The 12,309-nt window shown below is 49.2% G+C and overlaps 1 protein-coding gene across 10 annotated transcripts in view; it reads left to right on the forward strand.

Moving 5' to 3' along the window:
- Smarca4 (SWI/SNF related, matrix associated, actin dependent regulator of chromatin, subfamily a, member 4) overlaps window positions 1-12,309 on the forward strand; it is a 97,521-nt gene that overhangs the window by 68,882 nt on the left and 16,330 nt on the right. For 7 of the 10 annotated variants that reach the window (XM_036191703.1, XM_036191704.1, XM_036191705.1 and 4 more), the window contains exons 24-29: window positions 922-1,088; window positions 2,836-2,999; window positions 5,237-5,464; window positions 5,748-5,846; window positions 6,117-6,194; window positions 6,724-6,942. In XM_036191703.1, the coding sequence (XP_036047596.1) occupies window positions 922-1,088; window positions 2,836-2,999; window positions 5,237-5,464; window positions 5,748-5,846; window positions 6,117-6,194; window positions 6,724-6,942 (955 nt within the window). The remainder of the gene's footprint in view (window positions 1-921; window positions 1,089-2,835; window positions 3,000-5,236; window positions 5,465-5,747; window positions 5,847-6,116; window positions 6,195-6,723; window positions 6,943-12,309) is intronic. The other 3 variants (XM_036191709.1, XM_036191706.1, XM_036191707.1) reach the window with 1 other exon arrangement.

The following is a 12,309-nucleotide window of genomic DNA, read 5'->3' on the forward strand; positions in this document are numbered from 1 at the left end:
GAGTTGGAGTCCTTCTGCCTCAGTCTTTTAAGTGCTGGGGTCATTGGTAGGTACTACCATGCTTGGTTCCACACCACACTTTTATAATTCCATAGTGGTGGCCCTGGAATTTCACCCAGAGCCTTGTTGCAAACATCCTTGAAGTTGAGGCCACATTTCCAGCCTTGCATTGTTCGCCTAGAAGGGTATAACATGGGATTAGAAAGGCAAGTGCTTCATTATCTTGTGCTTGCCTGGCCCTCTTGATTTTTGAGGTGCACAGTCTTTGGTCTCACGTTTTCCTGCTGTAGCTGGGATTACAGGCATGTACCACCAGGCCTAACTTCAAAAAGTCCTGTGAACCTGTATGTATTTATGTCATATGGCTTCTGATACATCTCAGACACTGCTCTGTCCCACTGTCCATGCCACTCAGCCTGTTTCCACATGTCTACAGCTAGAGGAAATGAGAGAGTCCTGGAATTCTTTCGAGTCCAGTCCCTAGTGTAAGCTGTTCTAACAGGGTGGTGGCAGACCCAGCATCGAACTCCAGCTCATGTCCACCCTCTCAGCATTAGTTCTCTCGGGAGCTGCTTCTCTCTTCCTACCTCTACACAGGTTCTAGGGATGGAGCTCAGGTCAGCAGGCTTACAGGACAGATTCCTTACCCATGAGCCAGCTCCCTGGTCTTCCGGACATCATGTCTAATCACACTGATTTGACTCTCCTTGTGACCTTGTGAAATGACATGTGCATGGTTGCCAGGGATGTACCCTGACTGAGAGTGACCTGAGTTTAGCTGTAGCTGTGGGTGGGTCTGCTTGGGAAACCAACTCTTTGCCCTGGAGTCTCGTAGGCAGCCTAGAAGCCTCACACGCCATTGTTGAGCTCACAGTTGTGTGACTGACCATCTGAATGTGACCTCTTCCCTCCATGCACTAGATTGGACCTATACCGTGCCTCGGGGAAATTTGAACTTCTGGATAGAATTCTGCCCAAACTCCGTGCGACCAACCACAAAGTGCTGCTCTTCTGCCAAATGACCTCCCTCATGACCATTATGGAAGACTACTTTGCATACCGTGGCTTCAAATACCTCAGACTTGACGGTGAGTAGAAGACAGTCTGTTTGAGAGGTATATTCCTGATCTAGTTACATGGACTTACAGTCCAGCAGATACACTGAATCCGACAACATCCTAGAGGCTTGGAATAGGGGGAGTAGGGCCTGAAGGTACTTCTTTAGACTTCTGCTCACTGGAGTCTTCACTGCACGACTGGTTCAGTGTCATGGATTCTAGCAGGGCCCTTTCACCAGAAGTTACACAAACCTTTCTCACATGGCCATGAACATAATAACCCCACTAAAATGGAGCCTTGAGGGTTCTCTGGCTTCAGTAGAGCTGCATCCAGGTACATGCTCTCCTCCATCTTGGCCTCAACAGTGTTGCTAGCAGAGACCCCAGCTTTCCTCCAGCTCCGGGCCAGCTTTCTTTACCTGAACAGCTTTGCTTTGGCCTCTCACAGGCCTGGTCTGGAGCTGAATGAGGCTCAGTTGCAATGGAACCATAGCCTGCTTCCAGGCAAGGTCAGGCACTATCCGACAGGCTCTGTGTACCGGCTGCCACAGTATGTCTTTCCACCTTCCCTTGTGTCCAAGAGCTGTTTCAGGGAGGAAGATACCCATAGTTTTGACAGAACAAGTGGTCTGGGAGGCCCTGAAGTTAGTTTCCCACACTGTCAGACTGAGAAGATAGACCTGGGACCTTCAGGACCAACAAGATTCAACAGCTTTCTGGTTTTTTTTTTTGCAGAGCCTTTATTGGGCTAAGGAGCTGGGTGTGCCTCACCTAGACCTTCCCCTCCCCTTGCCCCCACTCCCCATCCTCTGGAGCCTTTTTACTACATTTATAGGGATGTGGTTTCAGGGCCCCCAACCTGGGCTTGGTTGCTTCCTCTTTTTGTCTGACCCTGTGGAGACACATCTAGAAAATGCTAACCCAAAACTGCATACCCACCTGTCCCCAGCCCCTCAACATACCCCAGTGCCACCTTTCCTAAGCCAACATCCTAGTCTGTGTGTTCACACATCTCAGTGCTGGTCAAATGCTGCTGAGGTCCAAATGGCTAGGCCTCTTCAGCTGCCCTTCTGTCCTTGTGAGTACCAGGTCCTACTGTGCCCTCAGGGGAGCCCAAGGACTTGTATCTGTTTGGTCTCAGGTGTTCAGGCCCTGCAGCACAGCCGCTCGAGGAGCAGGGAGGGTGAGGATGCTGTTCGTGCCATGAGTGGCAGGTGTGAGGCGCAGGCCTGTCAGGCCCTGCCAGCCAGGAGCCCAGAGAAGGCTTCAGTGGGCACAGCTCTTAGGCATAGATATTCTTACCCCTCTTTTCTCTAATCCAGCCAAACCTTCTGCAAGAGGTCAAGGATGTGTCACCCCTGTAGCTAGTGGCTTATCCCACCACCCTAGTGATGAGCCACCCTAATGCTGAGGTGCTGTGACCCTTGTCAGCACGCTGTCAGCCTTGTCAGCCACTTGATGTCTGTCCTCATACAGAGAGTGTGAAAAAGAGTCAGGAGGCATTACACCTGGAGACGGCAGTCCAGGAGCCTGCCTGCCATCATCTTCCTCCTCCAGTGGCTTGTGTCATACAGAACACAGCTGGTCTGATCGGCATGATGACATTCAATAATGATACGCTGTGCCTCCAAGTCCTGGTCTGATTGACCTTTCCACCCTATAGAGGACAGCTGTGGCTCTTGTGCCCTGCAGCACCATCCCTGACTCTAGAGCACCAGCTCCTTTGCATCTCCCACCCCAGGGCACCCTCTTGACCCTTTTCTCCTATGCCTATCAGGAACCACAAAAGCAGAGGACCGGGGCATGCTGTTGAAAACCTTTAATGAGCCTGGCTCTGAGTACTTCATTTTCCTGCTCAGTACCCGTGCTGGGGGGCTGGGCCTCAACCTACAGTCAGCTGACACTGTGATCATCTTTGACAGTGACTGGAATCCTCACCAGGTAAAGGCTCAGGAGTGGGGGTCCCTCCTTTCTTAGTATCCACTCCCTGATGCTCTCCCTAAGCTGGGGGCCATAAGAAGTACATTCATTGGTCCATGGTAGTCAAGGAACCAGGCAGCTTCCTTCCTGCTTCTCAAAGTGGAAGTGACCTTGCACCTTGACTAGGGCAGGGCTCTCTTTGCACTGCCCATGTTTTATTCTGGGGTGCACATGCGCAGTATCTAGCACAAAGATAGAGCCCTTGTCTGGCACACATTAGTCTCCAGACTGCACCCTCAGTCTTCAGTAACCATAAGTTCTTGGATTATATAGCTGAGAAAAAAGTAGAACACAGCCTAGTCTCCTGGGATGTAAGCCCCTTTAGACCTGTCCTGTATCCCACACTCAGTCCCACTCATAAAACTAGACCTGGGCAAGCTCTGTGCTCTGTTGATTACCTCTTCTTGCTCCTTAGCCACATTTGCCCTGGGGCCCCCATGCCAGAAGATGCCAGGGTGTGCCGATCGTACATTTAACAGTTTGAAGATGAGTAGCACATTTGCCCTATCTACTCATACAGGCACACTCTATTGGTTTAGTTTGAGATGCAAATGCTAATACATGAGGTGAACTGGTGTCCCCATTCCCATCATCCTTCTGCATCTGCCAGGTACACACAAGCAGTGATGTGCTTGCTGTGTAGTGGTATGTTTCTGCCCCATTTAGCCGACATGGCCCACCATCACTCCAGAGGACACATGGAAACCTATTTGACCGTTGCCTCTGTTGCAAAATACCCCAGACTCTAGCAGCTCCAGGACATTTTCCCTTAGCCCAACAGGCAGGTATCTACATTTTCTGTCTAGTCAGTGACCATTAATTAGCCCCTAGGCAACCTTGTTTGTCCCTCTTGGGACACTTTGCAAGGCCCCTCTAGTCCCATGGTTCTCAACCAGTGGGTCATTACCCTTTAGGGGGAGTCAAGTGACCATTTCACAGGGGGTGCCTAAGATCATCTGAAAACAGTTATTTACATTATAATTCATAAAAGTATCAAAGTTACTGTTACAAAGTAGGAATGAAAATCATTTCATGGTTGGGGATCCCCATAACGTGAGGAACTGTATTAAAGGGTCACAGCCTTAGGAAAGTTGAGAGCACTGCTGTAATCAGACCCGCCCTGAAAATAAGGGCTTGCCCTAGACATGAGGCGTTGCTTCATGTGTTGGCTGCTTGCAAGTAGCTGGCCCACTCCCACTGATAGTCTCTGGAATGTCCTTTCCACAGCCTGGTAGACCTAATGGAAATTATCCTTGTGATTGTGAAATTGCCTAGGTGCTCGCCATGTCATTCCCATGATGAGTGTTTAGTGTAGTTTCTGCCTAGATGCTGCTGATGGGCCGTTTCCTCAGAGGTGGTCAGGTAATAACAGAAGTCAGGCAGAGTCCACTTCAGAGCCAGCCAGGGGCACATTGTCAAGGCCAGCCTTGCCAGCAGTCATCCTGATTTACCTGGGGGCCAACTGGCCAACAAGTCCCTTCTGTTCTTGTGATCAAGTATGAGTCTCAAATTGAGGAACCTTGTTGATGCCCAGCCTGCCCACACAGCTTGTGCCCCAAAGGGAATTGCAGGCAGTCTCCCTCTGGTAGAAACGACAGAAGTAATATTAGCAGTGTTGACTGCCACACTGTCAGGAGCTGGGCCATACTCCCGTCCCTGTAGTGCCATACTCCTCACGCTCATCTGCACTGTCTGCATTGAAGTTGTAGGATCTGACACTCAGAAGTGCTGGCCCCAGCCAGGCCCAGAATGTACAGCTATTCTCACAGCTGTGACATGGCCATGCTGTGGATCTTTGACAAGGGCTGCTCAGAGTATTCCCTTAGGAGTTACCCTTGGGTAACTTCTTCAAAAAAGAAGTATTCAGGGCCAGCAGTTAAGAGTGTATACTTGCAGAGCACCTGAGTTTGGTTCCCAGCATCTGTGTCAGGTGGCTCTAAGCATCTCCAATTCCATTTCTCCTATACCCCATTCTTGCCCAGTGGGTACTTACCTCTCTCTCTCTCCCTCTCAAATTTACACTTAGAATAGATGTTTGTTTGTTTAAGTAAACAGCTGTTCTATGCTAAACAAGGCCCCTCCAGGCCCCTGGGGATAGATGACAGGTTCCATTGTTGGGTTCATGGCTCCTGAAGCTGCAAGCCAGGGCTAAGCATGATGTCTAGAGTTCCCTAGACTGACCCGCCTCCTCTCCCAAGGACCTACAAGCCCAGGATCGTGCCCATCGAATTGGGCAGCAGAACGAGGTGCGTGTGCTCCGCCTGTGCACCGTTAACAGTGTGGAGGAGAAGATCCTGGCCGCTGCCAAATACAAACTCAATGTGGACCAGAAGGTTATCCAGGCAGGCATGTTTGACCAGAAGTCATCCAGCCACGAGCGGCGCGCCTTCCTGCAGGCCATTCTGGAGCATGAGGAGCAGGATGAGGTGAGCATTGTGCCAGCCTGGCCCAGCGTGAGTGGTGGATGCATGAGGCTTTCATTTTCGGTTTTGTACCTTTTTTGCACTCTTGGTTTTTTGTTTTTTGTTTTTTATTTTTTGGTTTTTTATTTTTTTATTTTTTTGCGTCCCTTTGGAGTAAAGGGAGTGTGGGCTGAGCAGAAAGAGGATGCACACTTGCTTTCCCTTCGAAGTGGGTTTTTTTCTAAACTGCTGGTGACAGACGCCGCATTGACAGCCCTGGAGACTGAAGTCCTGTATTTATCCACAGAGCAGACACTGCAGCACGGGCAGCGGCAGTGCCAGCTTCGCCCACACTGCCCCTCCGCCAGCGGGCGTCAACCCCGACTTGGAGGAGCCACCTCTAAAGGTGAGAGGGGTAGTTCAGTCTCCACGCCCACTCAATTCTCGGCTTCTCGCTGAGACTGGCCAGCAAGGGCCTGACCCCACGGAGCGTGCGTGTGCGTGTGTGTATGTGTGTGCCTCTTGCTGACGCGTGGGATCCTCCACCGCAGCCAGCCTGGGACCTCCAGCTCATCAGCTCATCTCCTAATGGACGGACTCTGCTGCTCACCTCTGAGCCTGGCCACCACCCAGCCTGGCCCCACCACAGTCAGACTAAAGCTTTGCAATCTTGTAGGAAGAAGATGAGGTACCAGATGATGAGACCGTCAACCAGATGATTGCCCGGCACGAAGAAGAATTTGACCTCTTCATGGTGAGCGCCTGGGCTGGGACCACACAGACTCGGTGATGATGGTGGTGTCCCTGTACCTCCATCCTCCTCATGTAGCTCTTTCATGCCTTCAGCTGACCCTCCTGTTGTAGGGATAGTGAGGGACGCTGTACTGCCGTTTCCATGATCCTCAGAGCCTGGGGGCTCTTTATAGGGGAGTTGAATGGACACTGCAGATCTGAGGGGTGTCTGGGACCTGGGCCACAGATTTCCCCCACACTGCTGTGTGCTAGTATAAAGTTTAGATGGGGCTCTCTGAGCCCCAGTAGGGCTGATATCTTCCTCCAAGGTCGTGCTGTGGACATACCTGTACTCCCAAGGTAGAACCCCTTAGCAGGGTCTGCTGTAGCAGCCAGGTCCAGTCAATTTCCACAGTGAAGCACTATTGCATAACTCTTTAGCACCTAGTGTCCCTGCAGGCAGTGAGTTGGCCCCTGTGAGGCCACACCAAGGGCTTTTCGTCACTGTGCTGACTTCTTTCTACCCTCCTGCCCACCACCCCACATCACAGCGCATGGACTTAGACCGCCGGCGTGAAGAGGCCCGCAACCCCAAGCGGAAGCCACGCCTGATGGAAGAGGATGAGCTCCCATCCTGGATCATCAAGGATGATGCCGAGGTAGAGAGGCTGACATGTGAGGAGGAAGAGGAGAAGATGTTTGGCCGTGGTTCCCGCCACCGCAAGGAGGTGGACTACAGCGACTCATTGACAGAGAAGCAGTGGCTCAAGGTACATGCCTGAGGGGGCTGTGCGCCACAGACCATGCCAGGCAGGGCAGGGAGCAGAGAGGCCAGGCCTTCTTGGGTCATCCCAGCTGGTGCCTTCCCACATTGTTGGCTGCATTGAGCACTGCATGGCTTCTAAGGAGCTTCAGTTCCTACCTCTAGAGCTGCCACAGGAAAGAGCCATGCTATTGCCAACATGCAGCAGCGATGAGAGACCCTGATAAACCGTCAGCAGGTCTCCCTGGAGGTGGCCAGGAGCCAGGCTTGTAGTCTGACTGTGCAGAAGGCTGAGGTTTCAAGTCCCTGACTGCCCATAGGCACACAGAGGGAGGGCAGCGTTCTTTGAGTCCATGGTAGCTGTCTAAGCAGCAGCAGCAGCAGATGGTGAATGAGGTCAAAGCTGAGTAGTGTCAAGTGTCTGGCATCAAGACTGGCATTGGTGTCAGGAGTGTAAGCTAGTGATTTGCAATCCAGCCCTGAAGTCATGTTGTGAGCACAGCCCAGAAGCAACTCTTTAGGTGTGGGCAGGTGGCAATGACCTCTGTGGCCCTGCTGTGGCCAGGCAGCCCTAGCCCCTCCTGGGAACTCAGGTCTAGAAGAACCTCATCTAGAGAGGGAAGCCAGGGTCCTAACTCAGGTCTGTAATCCATAGATTGAGGCAAGAGGATTACGGAGAATTCCAGGGCTACCCGAGTTTCACAGCAAGACCTTTCTACCAAGAAGTTAAACTTTGAGATGGGCTTACCCCCTGAGACTACTCCAGAGCTAGGGCAGGACCCCCAGGAAGATAAGGCCATCACTCCAAGAGGAGTTGTCATCCTCTGTTCACTTAAGCAAAGCCCTGGATGGCTTTACATCCAGACTAGCACATGTGCTAAGTTTTGTGCACAGGTTTTTGAGGTGGGATTCACCTGCCATGGGTAGCATCTTTTGAAGGTCCATTGCTAGAGTCAGGCAGCCATCCTGTCAGCATTAGAGCAACTTCATCCTCCTCCCCCGAAACAAGAGGCCCATATTTCTGGTTACTTCTGTTAATGCCTTTGTTTGCCTCATCCTGGTAGCCACTACTCTGCTTTCTACCCATTGGCATCCATGCACTTATTGGGTGGTTGTTGGTGGTAGTTTTGTTGTTGATTTGCCTTGTATTTTGAGGCAGGGTTTCTCTGTGTAGCTCTGACTGTCCTGGAACTCACTTGGTAGACCAGGCTGGCCTCGAATTCAGAGTTCTACCTGCCTCTGCCTCCCAAGTGCTGGGATGAAAGGTGTGCACCACCACCACCTGGAGGTTTTTTGTTTTTAAAGACGGTATACTTTGAGAATTTGCATGTTATCCTTGGCAAGGGCCTTGCTAACCTTCCCTATTCCGTTTTAGTGTATGTGCTGCTGATGAGCACTACTGTTTGTTGTTGTTTTAAGAGTTATATGTTTATTATGTATATGGTGTTCTGTCTGCATGTATGCCTGCCCGCCAGAAGTGAAAATCAGGTCTCATTACAGATGGTTGTGAGCCGCCATGTGGTTGCTGGGAATTGAACTCATGACTTTTGGAAAAATAGCCAGTGCTCTTAACCTGTGAGCCATCTCTCTAGGCCCTACTTGGTGTATTTTTTCCTTTTTTCTTTATTTTAAGAACATACTATTTCTTTTATTTGTATTTGTCTTTATTTTGTGTGCATTGGTGTTTTGCCTGCATGTGTGTCTGTGTGAGGGGGTCAGACCCCCTGGAACTGGGGTTACAGGCAGTTGTGAGCTGTCGTGTGGACATTGGGGATTGAACCTGGGTGCTCTGGAAGACCAGTCAGTCCTCTTAACTGTTGAGCCATCTCTCCAGCCCCTACTTGGCATATTTTTAATTGACTGATTGATATACTTACTTTGATGTTTTGAGACAAGGCCACATTCTGTAGCCGAGGCTGGCCTTGCGTCTTACCTTCCTGTGTTCTCACCACCCCACCAAGTGTTCTTATTACAGGCAAGCACCACACACTCTGCCTTTCTAGTCTGTGACTGTTGTGAGCATAGCACCTTCCCTGGGCCAGGTAGTATGCACCATTGTGCAGAATGCCTCGTGTTGTCTTTCCATCAGTTGGTGGGTGTTCAAATTGCTCCTTTGAGGAGGCTGTTTTGGTTGATATATGGTAACCATGTGTGGGCCTGTCTTTTTGTCTCTTGTATACCTTGGAATGGTATTAATAGAACAGAACACGTGTGCCAGTCCTTGGTCTTGCCACATCCTCACTAATACCTGGCATCTCTTGCCTTGGTTGTCAGTTTTGTGTACTTCTTGCTCATTTCTGTATCTTCTGGAGAGTTCATCTATTTATCCTTGTCCCTTGCCACCCACCTCTGCCCCTTTGGGAAAGTTGTCTTACTGTGTTGCCCTTTCTGGTTTCCACCTCATGGGCTCAAACAGTCCTCCTGCTTCAGCCTTATGAGTAGCTGGAATTATAAACACACAGTAGTACCTGCTCTTTCTCTTTTTAAAAGTTTTATTTGTTTGTTCATTTGTTTGGGGTTTTTTTTTTTTTTTTTTTGAGACAGGGTTTTTCTGTGCAGCACTTGCTATCTGGGAACTCACTCTGTAGACCAGGCTGGCCTCAAACTCAAAGGCTTATTTCTGCCTCCTAAGTGCTAGGATTAAAGGCATGTACCACCACCACCTGGTCTCTTTTAAATGATGTTTCTATTATTTCCAACGTGTGTATCTGCATTTGTATATGCATATGTGTATTGGGGTGCCCCCAAGCCGTGTCATGTGTGGAGGCCAAAGGACACTTGATAGGAGACAATTCTGACCTTTGACTATGTAGATCCTGGGGACCAAACTCAAGTCATCAACTTGGTAACAAGCACTTTTACCTACTGAGCCTTCTGGCCAGCCCCAACAGATCTGTATAAACCTCTCTTTTTGTTTGTTTTTATTTTGTTTATTTGAGACAAGGTTTCTCTGTGTAACAGTCCTGGCTGCCTAGTACTCACTCTGTAGACCAGGCTGGCCTCAAACTCATAGGTTCACCTGTCTCTACCTCCCAAGTGCTGGGATTAAAAACATAATGCCATCACCACCAGGCCATAAATTTCTTTTCACAGATACACATAGCAGTAGATTCCTCTTCTCTGGGTTCTTCTTAATCTATTTGTGTGTGTTTATACATGCTCACGAGCCACAGAGTCTAGAAGAGGACACCTGATCACCTGAAGATGGAATTGGGGCAGGCAAATGAGCCACCTCACATGGGTGCTAGGAATTAAACTTGGATTCTTTGCGGTATGGACTCTTAACTCTTGAGCCCTCCTGCCCTATTTTTAAAATTTGCCAAATTCAAGGTCACAGAAATGTATCCCTGTTTTCTATTTGTTTTTGTCCTTATACTTTGTGGGATAGAATCTGCTGTTTGAGCCCTAGATAGCCTGGTAGTTGTTAGGTGCCCTGGGCTGTCTTCAAACTCATGGTGATCCTCCTGCCTCAGTCTCCCAAGTGTTGGGATTATAGGTGTGTACCACTAGGCCTGACTTTTGTCTTTTGTTGAGAGGTTTGTAGATTTGCTTTGTTTAAAAGTAGAGCACTTCTGAGGCTGGAGAGCTGGCGTGGTGGTTAAGAGTACTTGTTGTTGAAAAGGACCTGGGTTTGATTCCCAGCAACCATGGAGGCTCACCACCTCACCTCCTCAGGCACACATGTGGTGTATAGGCATATATGTAGGCAAAATACTCAAAATAATAGAAATTAATTTAAAAAAACAAACAGAAGACGTCATGAATCTGAGTGTCTCGGCGTTTTGTTTTTTCCCTATGGATTTATTTACTTTTATTTTCTGTATATGAATGTTTTGCCTGCATGTTCATCTCTGCCTATGAAGGCCAGAAGAAGGCACCAATCAGATCCCCTGAAACTGGAGTTACATATAGATGGTCATGAACCATCATGTGAGTGAGTGTAGATAATAGAACCCAGATTCTCTGGATGAGCGGCCAGTGCTTTCAACCACTGAGCCATCTCTAACCCCTTTTGGTATTTTCTGTTGACTAAACTGGCTGGACATTAAACATAAGGACAGCCTGTCTCCACAAACCCCACACATACCGACACTGAAGTGCATTCCACCATTCCTGGCTTTTATGTGGGTAGTGGGATTTCAAACTCAGGTCCTTAGCTTGCAAAACAGATACTTTCCCACTGAGATATCTCCCAGCCCACATACTTTTATTTTACACATTAAATTTTGTGAACTGGACTGTGGAAGTGCACACCTTTAATCCCAGCACTTGGAAAACAAAGGCAGGTGAGTCTCTGAGTTTGAGGCCAGCCTAGTCTATAGCATGAGTTCCAGCATAGCCAGAGCTACACAGAGAAACTGTCTCGAAAAAGAAACAAACCGAGGTTCTCTGACCCATTTTGAGTTTTTGTAAGAATGAGAAATAAGGTCCAGTTTGAACTCCACATATGCGTAGGAGGTGTCCCAGCAGCGTTTGCTAAGAGACTATTTTGCAGAGAGAACACATCTTACATTGTAATAAATTTACAGTTATAAAGCCATGTGTGGTGACACATGCCTGTCACCCCAGCACTTGGGAGGTAGAGGTAGGAGGATCAGAAAGTCAAGGCCACCCTGGATTTCTGGAGACCCTGTCTCCAAAAAAAAAAAAAAAAAAAAAATCCCTTTATGAAAATGAGATCCCTAAAGTCCCCTCTCATGCTGCTAGTAGACATGTAATTTGGGCCACTCTGCAGGCCACTCACTGTGTCCAGATCTTACAGCTTATCTGATAAAGTGGTTGTGCCACTCCACACAGTTCTGAACCGTTCTCTCACTGTTGGAGAACCAGACAAACTGCTGGCAGGGTCATTTTCTGTTAGGAGCCCTGGGCACTGTCCTTGGCTCTCCTGTCTTCTGGGGCTCCAGCAACTCTTAGCTTGTGGCCACCTCTCTCTAGTCCCTGCCTCTGTCTCATTCGAGGAGAAATGGCGTAGTGGTAAAGAGCATGTGCTGTTCCTACAGAGGACCCAAGTTCAATTTCTGGCACTCATTAGGTAGACCACAACCACCTGAATCTCCAGCTCCAGGAGCTCCGGCACCCATGCATGCATGTAATTAAGAGTAATAAAAAAAAGTGCTAGGGCTGCTTTTCAGCGTTAGGCTATCACTAACTAGTCCCTGCCAAAACAAATCATTAACAGATTATGGGGACCTCATTTCTAAGGTCACGTTGTGAAATTCTGGGTGGACATGAATTTAGGGAACAGTCTTAAACCATTGCTCATTCCTGGGTGCAGTGGAGCTCACAGGTGTGTCTCACCTGCTGCTACATGCCCTAATGCTGCTTTCTTGGCCCAGAGGCTCCCCACCCCCACCCCCACCCCGCTCTGGCT

This window comes from Onychomys torridus, chromosome 7 (assembly GCF_903995425.1).
Source record: "Onychomys torridus chromosome 7, mOncTor1.1, whole genome shotgun sequence".
NCBI lineage: Eukaryota > Metazoa > Chordata > Mammalia > Rodentia > Cricetidae > Onychomys > Onychomys torridus.